At 55.7% G+C, this 19,996-nt stretch overlaps 7 protein-coding genes across 7 annotated transcripts; 5 read left to right on the top strand and 2 right to left on the bottom strand.

Moving 5' to 3' along the window:
* The first annotated feature begins 1,707 nt into the window (after nt 1-1,707).
* BGZ61DRAFT_120577 (uncharacterized protein) lies at nt 1,708-2,441 on the top strand. Its single transcript, XM_046237028.1, has one exon. It carries the CDS (start codon nt 1,770-1,772, stop codon nt 2,346-2,348), a length of 579 nt encoding a protein of 192 aa, XP_046098009.1. The 5' UTR covers nt 1,708-1,769; the 3' UTR covers nt 2,349-2,441.
* Nucleotides 2,442-2,947: 506 nt separating this feature from the next.
* On the top strand, nt 2,948-4,624 carry BGZ61DRAFT_365223 (L-lysine 6-monooxygenase (NADPH-requiring)-domain-containing protein; the record flags this gene model as incomplete). Its single annotated transcript, XM_046241590.1, has 2 exons — nt 2,948-3,927; nt 3,991-4,624. 2 exons carry the CDS (start codon nt 2,948-2,950, stop codon nt 4,622-4,624), a joined length of 1,614 nt encoding a protein of 537 aa, XP_046098008.1.
* Nucleotides 4,625-6,446: 1,822 nt separating this feature from the next.
* BGZ61DRAFT_498500 (uncharacterized protein) lies at nt 6,447-11,079 on the top strand (the record flags this gene model as incomplete). Its single annotated transcript, XM_046251280.1, has 6 exons — nt 6,447-6,571; nt 6,717-8,090; nt 8,153-8,396; nt 8,453-8,970; nt 9,696-9,916; nt 9,953-11,079. The coding sequence occupies 6 exons, from the start codon at nt 6,447-6,449 to the stop codon at nt 11,077-11,079; spliced, it is 3,609 nt and encodes a 1,202-aa protein (XP_046098007.1).
* Nucleotides 11,080-12,584: 1,505 nt separating this feature from the next.
* On the top strand, nt 12,585-14,399 carry BGZ61DRAFT_365311 (major facilitator superfamily domain-containing protein; the record flags this gene model as incomplete). The annotated part of the gene is made up of 6 exons (XM_046241598.1): nt 12,585-12,801; nt 12,867-13,009; nt 13,069-13,117; nt 13,183-13,347; nt 13,400-13,794; nt 13,860-14,399. 6 exons carry the CDS (start codon nt 12,585-12,587, stop codon nt 14,397-14,399), a joined length of 1,509 nt encoding a protein of 502 aa, XP_046098006.1.
* A 101-nt stretch (nt 14,400-14,500) lies between these two features.
* Nucleotides 14,501-16,198, bottom strand: BGZ61DRAFT_498498 (uncharacterized protein; the record flags this gene model as incomplete). The annotated part of the gene is made up of 1 exon (XM_046251279.1): nt 14,501-16,198. The coding sequence occupies one exon, from the start codon at nt 16,196-16,198 to the stop codon at nt 14,501-14,503; it is 1,698 nt and encodes a 565-aa protein (XP_046098005.1).
* Nucleotides 16,199-16,540: 342 nt separating this feature from the next.
* On the top strand, nt 16,541-18,173 carry BGZ61DRAFT_461523 (phosphatidic acid phosphatase type 2/haloperoxidase). Its single transcript, XM_046247181.1, has 4 exons — nt 16,541-16,967; nt 17,033-17,089; nt 17,167-17,260; nt 17,331-18,173. Exons 1-4 carry the CDS (start codon nt 16,905-16,907, stop codon nt 18,026-18,028), a joined length of 912 nt encoding a protein of 303 aa, XP_046098004.1. The 5' UTR covers nt 16,541-16,904; the 3' UTR covers nt 18,029-18,173.
* BGZ61DRAFT_461518 (nucleophile aminohydrolase) lies at nt 18,174-19,467 on the bottom strand. The gene is made up of 4 exons (XM_046247180.1): nt 19,190-19,467; nt 18,930-19,114; nt 18,456-18,874; nt 18,174-18,393 (listed from the first exon to the last, which is right to left on the bottom strand). The coding sequence occupies exons 1-4, from the start codon at nt 19,211-19,213 to the stop codon at nt 18,266-18,268; spliced, it is 756 nt and encodes a 251-aa protein (XP_046098003.1). The 5' UTR covers nt 19,214-19,467; the 3' UTR covers nt 18,174-18,265.
* Nucleotides 19,468-19,996: the final 529 nt, after the last annotated feature.

Below are 19,996 nucleotides of genomic sequence, written 5' to 3'. Positions count from 1 at the left end.
CCATGGGATGGTTTCGGCTGGTTTTTTTTTCTTCCTCTTCTCGTCCCCCACTACTCTCATGGAGCACCCATGTCCCGCCTGTCCCTCCATAGTCCAGACACCCCCCACCCCGCCGGTCCGGGTCCTCTGAGGCCGAAAGGACCAAGCATCCAAGCATCCAAGTTTCTCACGCTTGGTTGCAGCCACCCCACTGGTCAGCCGCAGCAGCAACAGTACCGGCCAGCAAGATGAAGGCAGAGGGTGACACAGGAATGGCGTGTATAAACGGGAATGGGCAGTGTCCTGGAAAGGGCATGGAAAGCAGAGGGAGGTAGGAGGGAGGAGCAGGGGCGTCCGGAGCGGAGCGAGTGGCTAATCCTGGACCCGGCAGAACAGCGAGCGAATCCCACCAGATCAGGCGAGCGCAGTGCAGCATTACTCGCACCCAGGGACGTATGGCAATTCTCTCAGCCGCGCACGTATGGACATACGTACAGCTTGCATCACGGGCGGTACGTGACATGCTCGGGGACTTCCCGTGCGTTAACAGAAGTACGTCGGTTACAGCTGGGCATGCCGTCACGCATCATCTCATCGCTGCTCAACGACCAGACGGAGCAATTCCGAGGAGATGGTCGATTTTTGCTGCTGGTCACTGGCTAACTAGTGGCTTGCTTACAGCTTATAGATAATGTCTCACGGCCTGTGGTTCGAAGCTTGTGCTGGTGGCGGTAGGCAGGTACATCCAGATTTGATCCATCTCGCTCCATCTTGGTCAATCTTTGCCCATCCTGACTAGCTAGCTACAGGTATCCTGGATGGCGACCCTTGGTGATCTTGGCCGTGATCCTGTCGCATCCCACTGCCGGCACTCTCTGACCCAAACGCCATGCATGGCCCTGGGGGGGCCCGTTCCGAGCCTGAACGAGTTGGGAACCTCTAGGATGCCACGAGCCGGTGCGATGCCGTTCGGAGATGAGGAGTGGACTGCGTGCATACGTGCGTGCGTGCGTGTGTGCGTGCTTGCAGCGGTCTCTGAAGCTCTCAACGTATTTGCACCTGCACCGCTGCACCGATGCCACTAATCACCGCTGTACGTATTCGTACGGGGTGCGCTACGGGACTTCACGGTCTCCATCCACAACACCCACACGCAGCCCACAGCACCCACACAGTCCACACCCTCCTCCCCTCCTCCTCTCATCATCGGCCCCATCCACGAGGTCTGCCGTGGGCCAAGGCCGTGGCCATGGAGGCGTTGACTGCGCGACATTTTTTTTCCTTCGCCCGCTTCGGCGCCGACTTCTGAACCAGCCTCTGGGTCATCCACCAGCCCCAGAATGGAGCCCGTGGCACACCCAAGGGACCAAGCTGGGCGTGAGTTTTGGGCTTGCATGCGCATGAGACAATCATAGGACCCGCGGGCACGCTTCGGCTATGGGCTCCCGCCATTGGGATCGGGAACTGGTGTCTAGAGCTGGTCTGGAGCTGGTCTGGAGCCGTAACATGGGTGGATGGATGGCCCTTTGGTGGCTGTTCCCTTCAGATCCTCCTCTCCAGACCCTTCACTTCTGCTGGTTCCGTCATGTGTCCCCCTTGCCTCGTCCAGTCAGCCCGGTCTCTTGTCTCACAGTTCACGATTCGCAGTTCAGTTCACCACCCACTGCCGAGCATACCGCAACTAATTATCAACGACATCTCGCCTCGAGCGTCAGGTCCTTGCGCATACCTACATCCACATCTACATCCACCACGCACTACTGTATAGTGCGATACGTACGTGGACGTCCATGACGGCGATGATGACTCCAGTGCGTGCTCCATCGATCGTGATACATTCGCGCCCCTCCCCTCTCTCCCCCTCTATCCCTTCATACACGCCTCCTCCTCCACATCCACATCCACCTCCATCCACCTCCACCATCCGCCTGCTTGAGCATGTACACACGTCCAGCTCTACACATCCATCCAGTCATGAGCCCAGTGCTACTTTTCCTCTCATCCTTCGAGTCCCCACGCCAGCCGCCGTCCAGGCTCCTCCCTCGGCCTTGGTCGGCCGGCAGACAGAACCCATCCAGACCGGGTCAGCTCTAGTTACCTTCTGCGTCCCGGCTAGTCCCCATAGTCCGCACCATCATTATCCATGTACCTTTGTCGTGTCGTGTCGTCGGTTCCCGCAGGCGCGCCGCTATCCATCTCGTCCTGCCTGTTCTGCCATGTACCTCGCTCGCGCTCGCTTGTCCGCCCGTTCCAGCCTCACAGCCTCTCGAAACCCTCGCTGGCTGATCCCTCTCATGGGGTCGTCTAGTTTTTTTCTTCTTTCCCTCCGAACGAGAAGCGAAGCACATGGCCGTGGCCGGACGAGCTAGAGTCCGGCCTGGGGCCTTAGAGCACTTACTGTAGATCCTATTCCCGAACAATTACAAAATGCCCAAGTCTCCCACCAGCTTCTCTTGGTCCTGCGTCCGATTCCTCCCCTCCTCTACTTAAACAAGCCTCGCCTACTGAACCAGACTTCGAGAGATATTTTCTATACCCCCAATTGTCCGAATTGCCCCCCTCCCCTTCCCATTTCGACACCCCCCTCCTCCTTCTCGTGCCTCATACCTATTCAGGAACAGCCCTACGAAGCTTCATCCACGACACACATACCCCCAATCGTTGACCCTGCTTGACCCTCCCGTGCTGCAACGTCCTGCCCGTGTCCACAACTGGCTACTCCCCGGCCAAAAAGCAAACAATCGTTTGACCCATTGCCCGTTCAGCCGGTGACCTCCGTCCGGACCTCTTCTATATATTCATCACCCTCCTCCGAAAGCCTCTCCTCGCTTCTCTCTCAAGCTCCAAGCTCCCGGGACGAACGATCTTGACGACCACCTCGACTGTCATCGCTTGAATCGATACAGTTCTCCCCTCTATTTTATTTTTATACCCACAACTCTTGATACCCCTTCCTGTTATCGCCATCATGACTCCTCACAGCGAGATTTCCGAGGACGCCGGCATCCCTGTTCACACCAACGGAGCTTCCAACGGCACCAATGGCACCGCCCCGGCCCTCTTCAATGGCAGCAGCAACGGCATCTCCAACGGTATCTCTAACGGTACCACCAAGTTCAATGGCAGCACCACCCCCTCCAACGGCGTCAAGGCCCACAAGGAGCGTTCCAAGTACCTCGAGGCCTCTCCGCTAGACTCTGAGTTTGATCTCATCTGCGCCGGTTTCGGCCCCGCCTCCCTCGCCGTGGCCATTGCCATGAACGATGCCATTGCCAACGGCCAGAAGCTTCGCGCCGACGGCGCTCCCCCCAAGGTGCTTTTCCTCGAGAAGCAGTCTGCCTTCGCATGGCACGCCGGCATGCTCCTGTCTGGCGCCAAGATGCAAATCTCTTTCATCAAGGACCTGGCCACCCTCCGCGACCCTCGATCCGAGTTCACTTTCCTCAACTATGTCCACCGCAACGGCCGTCTCATTGACTTCACTAACCTGGACACCTTCCTGCCCGCCCGCGCCGAGTTCGAGGACTACCTTCGCTGGTGCTCTTCTTTCTTCGACCACGTCGTTCAGTACAACAACGAGGTTGTCGCCGTCACCCCCGTCAACAAGGAGGCTGGTGCCGTAAAGACCTTCACCGTCCAGGCCCGCAATGGCAAGACTGGCCAGCTCCAGTCTTTCCGCACCAAGCAGGTTCTCATTGCCGCCGGTGGCCAGGCCTCGCTCCCCAAGAGCCTCCCCTCCAAGAACCCCCGCGTCCTCCACTCCTCCCAGTTCGCCACCTACGCCCCCCAGATCCTCAGTAAGACCGATGCGCCTTACCGCGTTGCCGTCATTGGTGCCGGCCAGAGCGCCGCCGAGATCTTCAACAACGTCCAGTCACTATACCCCAACTCCAAGACCTCCCTCCTCATGCGCCAGGAGTTCCTGCGACCTAGTGATGACTCGCCCTTGTAAGTCCTCATACCAATTCTGACAGAAATCCCAATTTTCAATGCTAATTTCATCTCTCACAGCGTCAACACCATCTTCAACCCCGAGTACGTCGACAACATCTACCCCAGGTCGGCTTCCTCCCGACAGAGCTTCCTGGATGAGGTCCGCGCCACCAACTACGGTGTTGTGCGCCTGAACCTGATCGAGCACCTCTACGAGAAGATGTATGAGCAGAAGCGCCTGATTGGCGCCGACGAGACCCAATGGCCTCATCGTATCCTTGCCGGCCGCGAGATCACCAGCGTCGAGGAGAAGGGTGACAAGATCGAGATCCGCGTCCAGAAGATCCACGACATCCCCCTGGACGGCTACGTCGATGCCGCTGACGAGGAGGTTCTCGAGGTTGACCTCGTCGTCGCTGCCACTGGCTACAGGCGCGACGCCCACGTCAACATCCTCAAGGATGCCTGGACCATGCTGCCCAAGACCGTCACCCAGCGCAACGCTACCCAATTCAGCAAGCCCGTGACCGGCTGGAACGTCGACACGGAGCAGGGCGAGCGCAAGTTGGCTGTCGGCCGAGATTACAAGGTCAAGTTCCAGCCCGGCTCCGTTGCCGAGGGCTCCGGTGTCTGGCTGCAGGGCTGCTGCGAGGGAACTCACGGGGTAAGCGCACACATTCCCATGCATCATCAATTTAGTCAACCGTGCTAACGATATCCACAGCTGAGCGATACCCTCCTGTCCGTCCTGGCCACCCGATCGGGCGAGATGGTCAACACCATCTTCAAGCAGTAGAAAAATAACGAAGACATGAACGAGCGGGCAGTGTATAATGTGGCAAGGGCAGCGACAAGAAAAGAAAGAACTTGATATTGGACTCTCGAGAAGCATAAGACGCCGACATTTTTTATTTTATTTTTACGCACGATATCAGCTTTCAGAATGGTGGAATTTCTTTGGTGTTTATACTCTTCCCTTTAGATACGGTTTAGGGCCCGTGTGGGCGTACAAAAACAATTCTGACAATATGTCTCTTCAACACTGCCTGTGCTTGCGCTTGCTCCTCTGATCATCTCGATCACGATTGTGTCACCTGGACCAGCTCTGCGAATAGCTCTGGGGATTAGACTCGCCCCTCGTCTGAGAACTTACCTCACCTTCTTAATCCGGCCGCCCTTCTCCCCAAAAGCTCGCTACTCTCGACCGGGTGGTTACATTACACGAAGCTCAACCGGTAAGACGTCGGGTTGTGGCTGCGTCGCGATGGCGGGGATTTCCGATGTCCACTTTGCCAACTGACTTGAAGCGGGCCTCTCTCATGACAGCGGCTGCGGTTAACACTTTGTTTCAGCCGCCGGCGGGCGTCCTTGATACACGTACGTCTTCCTCGGTAAAGTTACATACCCGTCTACCATGGTACAGAACAGGAGCGCATGCAGACGACAATACCTGGGTGAGCGAGCTCCGGCGGGTGCGTCATACGGGCGGGGCCTGCAGGTCGACCGCCAGAACAACCCCAGTCCGTCAAGACTCCAGCTTGTACATACGAAGCCAGGATGCTCGGTCAGTGTGAATTTAGTTGGCATGATTCATAAGGATTTTTTGTTTTCATGGTGGTGGTGTACTAGGCCAAAACAAGTGGCTCGCCGATGTCGCCCAGCCAATGTCGAAGTCGAAGCTCTCACAGACCGAGGCATGGGAATGGATCTGTGGACAACCCATGTTGTAAAATGGGGATGGCGTTTAGCGCGATTTCTAGGGGGGGCGTCATGTTCATGCGAATCCATGAGCGACTGATTGATTGACTGATTGATAAAAAAAAAAGTTTTGTGCCGCACTCGGCTCGGGCGTATGCGAGGATTCTCGGGCTTCTTCCTGGACCGACGATTTCCTCATCCATCCAGAATAGTCAAGTAGGGCACCCTCATCTATTCCTAAATAAGCACCCGGAACAACTAGGGGCGGGGGGGGCAGTAATTACCTCATGATGCCAACGGCGCAGAGAGAGTCGGTCCAAGCAAACAGACGCCGGGACGTGTGTTTCCATCCGCCGAGCCTTGGAGCTCCGGGCCGCCTGCACATATGGTGACATGTATATGTGCATGGATTCCACCGAAGCACGGGAGTGAGGCTTGGCCGCAGTATATCCTGCTGGGCGTCGGGGGCATGTGCTGCTCCTTGGTTCCTTAGTGGAGTGCGGATGTGAATCTGGTCCCGTTCTGTAATCCCGGGATCCCCTGGACCTGTCCAATCCCTCCCTGCAGCGAGCGGCTGGGGGGGGGGGGGGGGGGGGGCATGGGCGCGGCGTGGGCGCGGCGTTTCTCCGTCACGTACTCCGTGCTGTTACCCGAGACGAGTTGAGCGAGACACCAGCAGCAGCAGCAGCAACAGCAGCATAAGCAGAAAGCTGCCGTCATACCATTACAAACGCCTCCGGCCGGCAACGAAGGCTCCCGCCGCCGCTGACCCCTACGCACACTACGGGCACTACGTACGTATTCGAGTGGAACAGCCCCCGGATCAAACGAGCATGATGCGGCTCGACGGCGGCGATAGCGGTCATGGCCCTGGCCGGCAGCCACCGAACCCGCAACGGCTGCCCGTCAATCCCCGTCGTCACAAGGTGGCTCCCGAGCGCCGAAAACGCGTTGCGACAGCGTAAGTTCTCGATCCCAAGGTTGGGCAGTGAGTGGTGAGGACGTGGCGAGGACTGTGGTGTTTCTCTGGTTCCTCTGGTTCCTCCGCCTCCGTGCTTGCCCAGAAATATGTGACCATGGTCTGACCACGAGTAAACCAAATAAAGATGCAACGCCTGCAACATCCGCCGCGTGAAATGCTCTGGCGACCACCCGTGTCGTCAGTGCTCGTCCTCTTCGCGCGACTGCGTCTATCCCGTGGCCGTCGAAAAGGTGTCGGTTGCGCGCAGCGAGCTAGAAGATCTCCGGCGCAAGGTTGACCTCCTAGAGAGGGCGCTGCGGGATACTGTACCCGATGCCACGAGGCGCCACGATCTCATCGCCCTGCTCTCACAGGACGCTTCGAGTGCGGCTGCGAGTGCTAGAGACGTGGCAGCTACGAAGACGTCGACGGTTGGGACGCCAGCTGTGACGCCATCTGCAGAGCAGTCGTATCCTGATACGCCATCAGCGGCTGAGTCCAGTGTTCTTCCACCTTTGCATCCTCAACATCCTCAGCCTCAGTCTCACCCACAGTCTCACCCACAGTCTCACCCACAGCCTCAATCCCAATCCCAACCTCAGTTTCAGTCTCATCCCATTCGGCCCAAGGGTCCCGACGAGCATCAAATTCTCCCTCACAGTCACCACCACCACCCCCATCATCATCATGAGGAAGAGCAAGCATCAACCGAAGGCCGCCTTCTCCACGACCCCGATGGCCACGCCCGCTTCCTCGGTGAGACAAGTGGCGCCACGTTCCTCGACTACCTCAAGGAGTTCATGAGCACCGTCTTCCACCTCGCCTATCATGACCTCCACCCAGATTCTGATGGGAACGCCTTCTTATCTAGCCTCGGCAGCTATCAAACATACGACTCCCGTCGCTTGCACGAACGGGATGTCGATCCGCTATGGCTCCCCCCACGCCATGAGATGCAAGTCATGCTCTCCGAGCTGCGATGCTTCATCCAGGACGGCAACGGGAATTGGCCGAGCGGAGGCATAGCCTGGTGGGGAGATCTCTCATCCGTCCCGGGCTTGCCTCCCATGGAATCCGAACCACACGCTGTTGCCCGCGACAACTGTCGGCATCTTGCATTTTACCACACAGCCTTCGCTGTTGTATCCCAGGCCTTGACCACACCAGCCCGAGGTCCGAAGGTGCAGACGGACTTGAGCGAGTACTTCTTCAGCCGGGCATGTTTGCTCCTGGGCAATCCCCTCGACATTACCCGGTTCACCATCAACGACGTTACAGCGTTGTCACTAATGGGCTTCTATTTGATCGAGATGAATAGACGAGACGCCGCCTACATGTACATCAGCAACGCTATGCACATTAGTATCATGCATGGTGCGCACCGTGGGTGGGTTGACGAGAGCGGCAAGAGGGTTTTCTGGACACTCTATGTACTCGATCGTTGGTTGAGCTGCTTGATGGGCAGGCCACCAGCCATCATGGATGATGCCATTCGTCTCCCCCTACCCTGTGATGCTCCGTAAGTACCCAAAACAATATCTCACGCTTCCAACTTCCCCAAGCTAATTATTTGTCACGTAGCTCGATGCCCCCAGCCGCCGGTCTGAGGGCCCATGTCGAGCTCTCGCGCATCTCGGGTCACATTGTGTGCAACACGTACCGCGTGTCCCCGTGGGAGAAAAAGAACGGGCCGGCAAGACACTTTGACGATGCCATAAGAATGCTTGACCAGTGGCAAGAAGGTCTTCCCCCGATCCTTCAGCTATCCAGCAATGGCATGAGTGATGATCCCGCGTGCTGTTTATTACACATGGCATATAACCAGGTATGTCAAGCAATATAGTCCATCTCAGCATCTCCGACTAAGTTGTTTCGTTGCAGCTCATAATCCTCACCATCCGCCCAGTCTTCTTTGCTGCCGTCAAGAAAACATTTGCAGAGCGGCTAGTAACCAAACAATCTTCAATAAACTCCCACCCGCAACTCTCTTATCTCAGGCGATGTATTGTCGCAGCGGAGCACAATATCCGTCTCGCGCGCCACACTCTAGCCCTTAATCACCCCAGGAAGTTGCTTCAGTCAGGCCTGCACTTCATTTTTAACGCGGCGATCTGCTTGATGCTTCAAGAGCTGATATACATCGAGGACGTGGCCCCCAAAGATCCCCATGCGCGAGATCACGACCTTGACTTCGTCATTGCGAGATTCGAGGAGGAAAGCCAAGTAGGAAGCAACTATGGTCGAGACTGCGCCGCCGTCCTCCGGGACCTGCGGGCTCTCGTCCAACGCCTACAGGTACCAATGGATCAGTGTTTGGCGAGTGCCGGGTCAGGCGAGTCGACGCATCAACTCGTACACACCCCGGCCATGACCCGGGCGCCGATGGAGATTGGTCAACCGTGGCCGCAGAAAGTCGCCTCAGAGGTGTTACAGCAACCTATTCATATTGAACAAGGGCATACACTATATGAGGAAATAGTATCTTGGATAGATGATGATTGGCAGCCGTATGGGGCATATCTGATATGATATAAGCAGTAAGAAGTAGTTGCTGCGTACCCGCCTCCGCGCACAGTCAGCAGTGGATACTCTTGTAACCCTATTAATTCTTGTCTATATAAAATACCCTACCTAAAAGTGGATTGATTTTCTGTAATTTTATGTTGCTAGTCTCTTTGTCACGGTTGGATGGAGTTGGCATTTAGCTGAACGGTGCGAGGTGCAGTAAGCGCGTAGGACGTCAGGTGATGCCTGCCGCCAGCTGTTGGCTCAGCGATTCCGTCACAACGAAACGCGGCAATATCACTTCCATTCGTCCACCACTCCATGTCGAGTTCTCGACGCTCGGCTTTCACCATGGCAGCACGAGTGGCCCTTTGCAGATCGGCATCGTGTGCTAGTACTTGGGCGCGTCAGATACGCAGCATCTCAACAACCATGTCATATCTCCAGCGTCGCGCTGTCGCCGGCAGCTTCATCTTCAAGTTCCCCGATGACGACACCACCAAGAAGCCCCAGGTGGCACTTTTCCGCAGGAGCGGCAAAGTGCGAGCATACCGGTGAGTTTTAATTGACATTTTTCTTATCCACCCTTTTATTGTTACAATGGTTAACAAAATCGCAGGCATAAATATGCGCCGATTGCGGGCAGCGTCGAGGAAACGGACGCCAATCCGCTCGCCACAGCCTGGCGAGAATTAAAGGAGGAGACGACTCTCACAAATACTTCTTTGCGCCTCTTTCGCCAGGGTAAACCATACTCATTTGTCGACGAGTCTGTTGACAGAGAATGGGTTATCAACCCGTTTAGTTTCGTCCTGAAGTCGACAAAAGAAGGCGGTCACGGTGAGGCTGGCATCCAGCTGGACTGGGAGCACGAAGGATATGATTGGTTTGACCCCGACGTTGTCAACGGGTCAGACGAGTTCCAAGGTGTCCCCCGCATCTTGGAGAGCTTAAGGCGGGTCTGGTTCAATATTGATCTGGGAGAGGAGGCCGGCAGGACACTCGGGGACGGGTTGATTGCCCTGCAGAGCAACTACGAGAGCAGTGGGCACCAAATTTCCTCAAAAGCGCTCGAAATTCTCGTCGACGTGATCAAGAAACTTGAAACGGACTCACGAGAGGTGTGGTGGAAGAATGCGAGGTTCGCCGCATGGCACTTGTGGAAGAATGGAGGGGAGAGTACGGGGGCGCCTATCTTAAGCACCATGGTCTCCAGTTTGACCATTATTGAGGAGAATCTGCCACATGACGGTTCATCTCTCGGAGGCTCGATCAATTGCATTGTCCAGGCTCTCGAACAATACAATCAGCATCGGAAAAATGTCATCTCTCAAGTCGGCGCGTCTCTTGATGAATTCTTGACAACACATTTTTCGAGGGCTGAAATTGTCAGAATCCTCACACTCTCATCCATTTCCGCAACAACCTCCGGTATCACGCAAGTCTTAAAACATAGCAAGACATCCCTTGATATCCGGGTCCTCGAATCCCGTCCACTCTTTGAGGACGTCAACATAGCCGATACGATACCCTCGTCCGCAAACAATGACTCCACCAAAGCGAATATCACGGTGTATCAGAATGCCAGTCTTAACACGGCTGCCAAAGATATCGATCTAATTCTCGTCGGGGCGGACCTGATTGATAAGACCAGGAATGTGACCAACAAGACTGGTTTGTTACCCGCAATCCTGGCAGCCAAACACGTGTCGCCAGGTGTCAAAGTCATCGCGCTTTTCGACAAAGAAAGAATACAATCATTTGAATCCCCTATCAAGGAGGAGAACCATCCGCAAGACGTCGCTCAAACACGGGGGGGCTCGGATCAATCGCAGACAGATTCCAGTCCACGAGTCGAGGTGAAAAGCGCCTGCGCTGACTGGGTTTCGTCCAGCTTGGTCGACTACTACTTGACTGAGGGCGGCGTTACGGACAGGGAAGGGATTGCTGATTGCGCTGAGAATATCCGCAAAGACGCCGATAGGTTCTTCACTGATCTCTAGCTTTGAATCATCCTTCGCAATACACACATCGTGCTTGAACACGCAACACAGCCAAGCCGAATAACGACCGTGGGTGGCCAATGATGATACTCAGTGATTTCTGCCAGATTGTCACAGCAAGCAACGTTTTATTCCCGGGGTGGCGCTTGTGGATGAAAGTGGCCTGAGAAGCCTGTCTGGACAAAACGCTTCAAAGGGGCGGGCTGCCTTCTTATTAGCCTCATTTACAGGTGAAGGATTTGTTCGACCTAAAGCCGCTAGATGAATATAGTGTCGCGTTGGGCGGTAGTGTTGACCACTCGATTAAGAAGCGCGCCCCGAGCTCATCAAATGGTGAGAAGCGCTTTGGCTGGCGTTGTTCTGGAACACGACTTTGATGAATCGAGAACATTCTAGGGCCCAACACATCTCGGGGTAATTGTCTTGTCTCTGGGGGACCCTGGCGGGGAACCAACACAACGGTTTATGACATCAGAATCAAATTTAACCAAGGCACACTACTATAGTACATTGCCGCGCGAATGCATGGGCTGGGGTGTGCCAGCCTTACAGCCCTACAGACGTGCAGATGGAGGGCATGACTGCATCAAGCCAAGGAATGCGTCGACACGAGGTCATGGGACTCATCTCATTGATAACATCCATCCATCCATCCAAGGATTGAAGTCCCTGTCGAGCTGTCAGGTGGAGAGAAGACAGGCCTGAAGGCTGGGACCCCCCGGCCACATAGCACCACCCTTTCAACTACGACACATTCTCTCACAGTCAACTGGCTGGTCTGGCAGCATCCCCGCTAGTTCCAGCGTCGCCGAGCTCAATGAAGCGCCTCGACACTGGAAAGTCTGACTCGTCCCAGGCCTTCTTTATTGGCGGATACGCTATCCGCGGGACCCGACAATCTGGACGGCCAGACCGCCGGCGTTGAAAGCATTCCAAAACGTGCCAAACGCCTAACCCGTCCCCTCGTGAACGGATAATTAGTATCAGGGTCCAGATTCAGACCCAGATTTGGGGGCTCGGGTGGTCCACTTCGGGGCGCGCTTTGTCCTGGGCGTTCGGTCGTCATCCAAGACCTCCTCACTGCTACATTACCCCATGCTATACGCCGCGCGCCCATAATAATCAACATGACGCCCGAGTCGGGTTCATGAATGGCCCCGCTTACGTGAAGTCTAGGGCATGCCGGGAACTCGGTGAGGGGTGAACCCCCGACATCCCAGCACCCTTGGAGCCTGTCCTCGAAGGGATCCTGTGAAGGCAGCAGACCATCTCTGCCTGGGATGCGTCTTCATCTTGGTCCATGAAACGGGTACAAAACAACGTCACTGGACTAACTTTGGCTCGGCCGGTCCCGACCTGACAACGAGAACCATCCAAGCCTTGGACACCCCTCGAATCTCGTCGTCGAATCTCGTCACGGACTTGGCCAGCGAATAAGGTTTGGCTCCTCTACAGAGTCCTATTCGTTATCCCCCAAAGACGCACCCGTGGAAATGACGACGGTGATGACCTCGACAACGACTACAGACCCAGAGTCGCAACTGTTGCAGCCGTCGCAACCCACAACATGCTGCCCAGTCGAGGCAGCACCAACTCACGAGTTCGAGATACAGAACCGAGCACTTAACCGCAAGATAGACATCGCCCTTCTGCCTCTGCTATCGCTCCTCTATCTGTTCAATGGCCTGGATCGCGGCAATGTTGGCAATGCCGAAACCCAAGGTATGCGCTCACAGCCACAAAGCATTCGATATAACCCAAGGAAACAACGAGCTGATGGAATCCAGGCTTCACCAGTGACATTGGCGCTCAGCCAGAGGACCTGAATGAAGCAGTCTCCCTGTTCTTCGTGACTTTTGTCCTTCTCCAACCAGTATCTGCCGCAGTGGGGCGATACATCGGGGCGCGACACTGGATACCGATTATGATGGTAAGTTGGCTGAGGTGATCGGCGGGCTTTGCCCCAACGGTTACTAATGAATATCCCAGTTCTCCTGGGGCGTCGTGACCATCGGCCAGGCTTTTATCAAAGGACGTGGTATGCCAAATCTTCCCCTAGACGCCTGCTTTGCCAATTCCTAACTCCCTCTGACTGGATCTCAGGGGCACTCATCACCACGCGATTGCTCATCGGCGTCTTCGAGGCCGGCTTCTACCCAACTTCAGTCGCATACCTGTCCTCCTTCTACACCAGATTCGACCTTGGCGTCAGGCTCGCCCTCTTCTACGGACAATATGCCATCGCGGGCGCTTTTTCCGGCTCAATCGGTGCGACTCCTAATTTCCCACCGCTCCTCTGCCCCCAACTGACAACCCGCAGCCTACGGCGTCTTCCACCTCCGCGGCGGCCCTCTCAAAAACTGGCAGTACCTTTTCATAATCGAAGGTACCCTCACATGCTTCTTCGCCCTCGTAGCCTGGCTCTGGCTGCCCAGCGGACCCGGGACGGCCTGGTTTCTCAGCCCCGACGAGCGCCTCCTCGCTATGGAGCGGATAAAACAGGACACGGCGGCTTTCGTCAGGCACGACTATGGCGAGGACGGTATGGAGATGGATCGGTTAAGCAAGAGGGATGTCGTCGAGACGGTCAAGGACTGGAAACTATGGTCTGTCCTTGTGCTCAACATTTGCGCCAGCGTCCCTAGTGGCGCTTTTCCGGTGTTTCTGCCTTTGGTGCTTCAGGGGCTAGGATATGAGTCCATCCTGGCCAATTTGGTGAGTCTTCTCTATACTTGAAACGGAAAGTGCCCAGGACTAGACTAACAGTCCATTCTTTCAAGATGACGGTTCCCCCGTTCGTTTGCGGCGCCATCGGCCTCTACATCTTCGCCTTCAGCTCCGACCACCGCAAGGAGCGCGGCTATCATATAATGGGCGGCGTGCTGGTGGCCATCACGGGCCTCGTGCTGACCGTCACCGTCCCCTCTTGCACCGGCAAATACATTGCGCTATGTCTCCTGCTCTCGGGCATCTACGTCTCAGCGCCGCTCACGATCGCCTGGCTGAGCGGCAACACGCCCGAGCCGGGCAAGCGGTCGCTAGTCCTGGGCGTCAACGGCTTCGGTAACCTGGGCGGCGTCATCGGTGCGCAGCTGTATCGACCGAAGTTTTCGCCAGACTATCACGTTCCGTTTTATACAACCATCGGCTTCCTCGTCGTCGCCTTTATTGGCTATCTGTCGTATCGCTTCATGCTAGCGGCCGACAACAAGAGGAAGCGGATCTTACTGGCCACGATGACAGATGCCGAGGTGGAAAATGAGAGGTTGAATGACCGGAGATATGCAGATAAGAAGTTGACATTCATGTATGGGCTGTAAGCTTGCTGCTTCATTCCCAGAATATATGTATTTGTTTCGCTTCTATTTTCGGCCCCTTTATGACCAATTACACAATCTAGGTGAATCATGACTTGAGGCCATCAGGAAACGTCCTTGGCGTCATCCTGCTGCATGCTCGCCAATTGGCTTTGTAACCCTTGCTTGCCTACTCTCATGGCCATCTCTAATTCCCTCTCCTCCTCCCTCAATCTAGCCTTACTCATGGCCACGTCTTTCTCGCGCTTCCTCCGCTGCTCCTCCACTGCACGGTTCCTCTCCTCAAGAGCTCGCTCTCGCTTCTCGCGAGCCTCGCGTTGCTTCTTTTTATCCTCGTCGTCCTTGACAGCCTCGAGGTCTTCCGGCGGCGGGGCCAGGTTGCTGACGTAGGCCTCGATCAGGGGGTCGCGCACCTTGGGCTCAAGGGATATGTACCGGACGTCGATCAGGATCTGGGTCGGCAGGCCGGTTGACAGCGACTTGTTGTTTAGCAGGTTAATTGGTTGAGCCTTGAGCAACGCGGTGAGATCGGACTTGAGCGTCGACTGAGACATCTTCAGCCTGGCGATGTGCTCGCGGTAGGCCTTCTCGCGGTCTTTGTCGGACAAATGCAAGTCCTTCATGGAGGATTCCTTTTTGTACTTGCGTTTGAACTCGGGCCAGTATAGCTTCGGGGTAGCTTTTTCCTGCAGGAAGGCCATGTAGGCAATCCGGGGATCCTTCTTCTCCTGTCGCGCCCTCTGCTCCTTCAGCTCCGCAATCTTCTCGCGCGTCCACTCGTCCCAGCATTCTTTGCGCTCCTTGGTCGTTCCCAGTGCTGTGTAGCGCAAGTCGTCTACAATTTTGCCCTCCTCCAAGAGTTTGTCCCAGGGGCTGTAGGGGTTGATGTTGAAGTCGTTGAGCAGGTCCTTGAAAAGATATTTCGCGTCGTCTTCCGACAAGGGCACTCCTTCAGCGCCTTCAGGCCAATTCTCGGCATTACCATCGTCATATTCTCCAGGATCCAGGCCGTATTCCTCGCCCATTGCTTGTAGCTGCATAGCAATGTCTGCCTCGGTGAATTCCACCACCGCGTCCTCGTCAGCCTCTTCGGTTCGTTGTCGTTTAGACGGATGTTCTCCATTGTCTTCATCGCCTTCTCCCTCATCGTCCGTAACTTCAACTTCCTCGTATTCGCTGTCGTCGTCCTGAGTAGCATCAGGAGCACGAGACGGAGGTAGCTCGGGCTTCGGTGCTGGTTTTGACCCTTCGTCCTTTAACACTGACTCCCCGGCAGCCTTTCCAAGGATGCGCGCCTTATCAAGTTCCAAGATTCCGGGCATCAGCTTCTCTGGAATGCGCCAGTAGCTTGTCTTCTTAATCGGGTTGTAGACAAATCGTCGCGAGTACTTGGTGTACACGAGGATCCACGGCTCACAGCCTGGGATCGCCTCTTTCCTCCTGGGCTTGTCGACAGGCGCGGGCTTCGGGCGGCCCTCAAATCCGCCGCGACCGCCGCCATGACCGCCACGATGGTTTTGGTTCTGGGTAGGTTGTTGGGAGGCATGGAATTGGGCCATATAGGCGTTCGCGACATTGGGGTCGGAGAGGGACGGCACGGCGCCATAGGGAGAAAATGCGGGAGCTGCACCATGCACAGGTAGTTGCACAGAGGCAGGCTCGACACCGGGTCGTTTGTATGTTGACTCTTTCGACTCGGCGTGGTAGAAGTATGTATGACCGGTTGGAGCCGTGTGCTCGGTCCATCCTGGAGGCAACGGCGCCAGGGCAGCCGCGGAGGGCTTATGTGTGGATCGTAGCATCGTCGGGTGTATCTCGGGTTATCGCATTGGTGTATATTCCTTTCGGAGGTAGATTTTTAGAGCGTTGCGGCGGGTAGCGGAGTTGCGACAGAGAATTGCGCTCGTGTTGTTGATGGTGATGATGGTTCTTGCTGGCTCTGGTGTTGAAGTCACGAAAGAAATTATGGAGCTTGGGCCAGTGGCGGAGGGGCAGTTGGACTACCCTATACCTCCGACCATCCTGGTGGTGTGAATTGTCTTTAGAGAAATAAGGCGCGGTTGTACATACATAGACGTTATCGGAGATGGAAATGTGATGGATTAAGGGTAATAAATGTACATACACAACTATACATCCTGTTCGTGTCCGCCATGTTCTTGCTGGGTTGGTGCGATGTCATCTCCGGTGAAGCTCGTAATCAATATCTACCCCTAGCATCTTTCCAATGGACCCTCCTTTTTTCGGGAACATGCCAACTTCCACCTATGGTTTCAGCTATGTCAACATTGTCCATACTGGTTTCTACGCAACGTCCCTGTCATCCCCCATTCATGGAAAAGTGATAACGTCGACGAGAATTCCTCACGTCGTCCACTCACAAATTCCCAACACAGACAGCATCCCGAAGTCCCGAGACTCTCTCTCCTTCAGCTCACTCAATGTCACGCGAGCTTCCGACTCGCTCCGAACCCTCATCCTCATTTCATCCTCAGTCTCGCCCCATCCATGGCTCCAGCTCATAGCGGCGTGGTCGGTGGACCCGTCGCGTTTTTGAAGCGGTGCTGGAAGGTTTGTTCGCCTCGGCGGCTCACTACTCCTGAGACAGAGCTTGGCTGACGTTGGCTTCGACATAGACATCGCATGCGCCTGACTATGTGGGCTTCACGTTTCTATTATCCGCATGGATCCTTGTAAGGCCACACTTCCGAATGCCCGCATCGAACCTCTGCATTTCTGACAGAATTCTTCTTTCTTGCCCTGCTTACAGATAGTTGTCTTCGTTACACCGTTCCACCGGATGTTCTCAGTCAACGATCTCGCCATCTCTTATCCTCATGCTCTCCACGAGCGCGTCCCCGTTGGTAGGTATACCCAAGGGCCTAATTGCCGAGCGTTGTCATCTGAAAGAAAGCGTCTGACCACTGCGACTAGTCATGAACTTTGTCTACGCCCTCTTCGTCCCCCTCGGTGTCCTCATCGCTTACAACATCTGGGTGCGATCTTCACCGGCCAAACACGAAGCCACGTACCTCTCATTTTTCATCTCCATTGTTCTGACAACCTTCATCACTGACATCATCAAGAACGCCGTCGGTCGGCCTCGCCCAGACCTGCTGGCTCGCTGCCAACCAGCCACAGACACCCAGATCAACGTCCTCGTCACCATTGACGTTTGCACGGCGCCTGACGGTCACGATCTCCAGGACGGCTGGCGCTCCTTCCCCTCCGGCCACTCGTCCTTCTCCTTTGCTGGTCTGGGATTTCTTAGCCTCTTCCTGGCAGGTCAGCTCCACGTCTTCCGGTATGCGGCCGGCGGTCGAGATCTTAGCCGGGCGCTGGTTTGCCTGTTTCCGCTCATCGGCGCTGCCATGATTGCCATCTCGCGGTGCGAAGACTACCGACACGACGTGTACGACGTCTGCGTAGGGTCGGTTTTGGGCATGACCATTGCCTACTGGAGCTACCGAAGACATTGGCCTCGACTCTCCAGCCAGCGATGCGACGAGCCTTACCCACCCCCAGGAACCGACACCCAGCCGGGATGGCAACGTGTCACGGATGACGAAGAGGCTAGGGCAGGGGCAGATGTAGGATTTGAGCTGAACGTTGTAAGAGGAGCACGCCGCTGATTTCGGGCCTAGGCATGGTAAACCTTGTATTGCAAGTGAGAAGTAGAGAGTGAGAGCTGGACGTTGAAAATGCATTGGGGGATGTCATGTATGTTGTGTTGTACGCGGATGCGAGTTGCTCATAGCGAAACGGTGCTGGGCCACACATGTTTTGGTCATTCCATGATATTATTGTTACAGGGGCGATGTAGGATGGCCCGGTTTCCCCTCCACCATCTATCAAAAAATCTATTGCCTCTACTTGTCCTCGGTATCTTCAGTCTTGGCCAAGTCATGCTCCTTCAACAGTGCCGTGATCTCATCGGCACTCCACAGCCGGTGGTAGATTTTACCGTCCTCGGTTTGTCCCACTGTCGCAAACTCGACTGCAGCCATATGGTTAGCCGGCTGTCCAGTACCGGGAGTCATGGAGAGGGGTGAAACTTACTCTTCTCGCTGCTCAACTTAGTCGAGTCCATAGTTTTGCTCAGGACCTTAACGGCCATACCGCAAGCCTCCTCGAGTGTGCAGTCCTCCTTGTAGTCCTGCTTCAACAAGCTCTGAGCACTCGCATTGTTGGCTCCCGCACTGGTGGCTTTCCAACCGCCATAGTTGCCTGATGGGTTGCTGAGGTAGAGCTGGAACTGTCTCCGAGGGTCCCAGCCGGCGTAGATGAAAGAGACACCGAAAGGTCGCAGACCACCATGCTGCGTGTAACCTTGCTTGAGATCGCACAGCCGGCGGACGAGCTGCTCGCAGGGGATGTCTTCGTTGTAGGTGAGGAGGTAGCGCTGGGCAGCTTGTCGGGCGTAGTTGATGAGGATGTTGGCATCGGCGGTCATGCCTGCGACGGCGCAGATCATGTTACTAGAATGAACATGTTAGTGGGGTTCTGGTGATGCAAGGGAGGGGCGTAGCGCACTCGTTGAGGATGTAGAGCTTCTCGGCCGAAGTGTCCTGCTCCAGCAGCTTCGAAGTGACCTTTCGCTCGGCGGCCAGGACAATGCCATCCTTGGCCAGGATGCCAATGGCGGTTCCGGCGTGGGAGATGGCTTCTAGGGCATATTCGACCTGGTACAGGCGGCCCTCTGGTGAGAAGATGGTTGTCTGCGGAAGCGGTCAGCGGGGGCAGCTCTCATGGTTGATGATTGGAGCTGGGGAAGCTGCGGCGGGCACACGCACTCGGGAATCGTAACGGCGAGACATGGTAAAGTCGGGGGGTGGAAGAGAAGTGACGTTACGATGGGAAAGCAAGCTCTGGGCGAAATTCGAAGGTTCGTGGAGCGAGGAAGAGAGCTGCGGTGGTGGAAGTGGAGGTTTGGAGTTGAGATTCGTTACGTCGTTGCAACTCAGCTCCAGGCACAGCCGCGCCGCGTTAGCTCTCGCTGCTGGCTGGTTGTGCTAGGCGGCGGGATGGATACCTGAGGTTGGAATAAAAGCTACGTACCGATCCAACTGAGGCGAGGGAGGATGCAAGGCTGACAAGGCTGAAGGAAGTGGGACCTGAGGGGCTTGGGGGGCTTGGACGAGTCCATCCGATGTTATTCCGAGTGGGCCGTGATCTGACTAATCGCACCAATCCCGATGGTTCCTCGTAGAATCTCTGAGAGGCGGGGGAATGCCGGTTGCTGTCTCATGACCCAGGCCAACATGTTGCCACAATCAGGCATCCATCTGTGATCTGTCAAATGTCAACGGTGACAGGAAGCAGGGAAGGAACGGATAGGGTACGTACCCCCCTTCCAGCTTGCACTGTGGAAGCTGGGGCCAAGTGCGCGGAGCCAAGTACCTCCCGAGTCCATAGCGCCAGCCACCAGCCTCCAATCGCCAGATGCTCCTGCTGTGGCGGGTTGTTGCTCACTAATTCGTAGAACGGCAAGGTAGAAGGCAAGGTAGTGCCGAAGTTTTCGTCACCTCCGCAAGCAAGCTCCCCCCTTCACAACCTTCTCCTCGCATCATCGCCCCCAACACCGTCGATATCGTCGCACG

This window comes from Ilyonectria robusta (assembly GCF_021365365.1).
Source record: "Ilyonectria robusta strain PMI_751 chromosome Unknown BGZ61scaffold_27, whole genome shotgun sequence".
NCBI classification, from domain to species: domain Eukaryota; kingdom Fungi; phylum Ascomycota; class Sordariomycetes; order Hypocreales; family Nectriaceae; genus Ilyonectria; species Ilyonectria robusta.
This window is presented reverse-complemented; position numbering and strand designations above follow the sequence as displayed.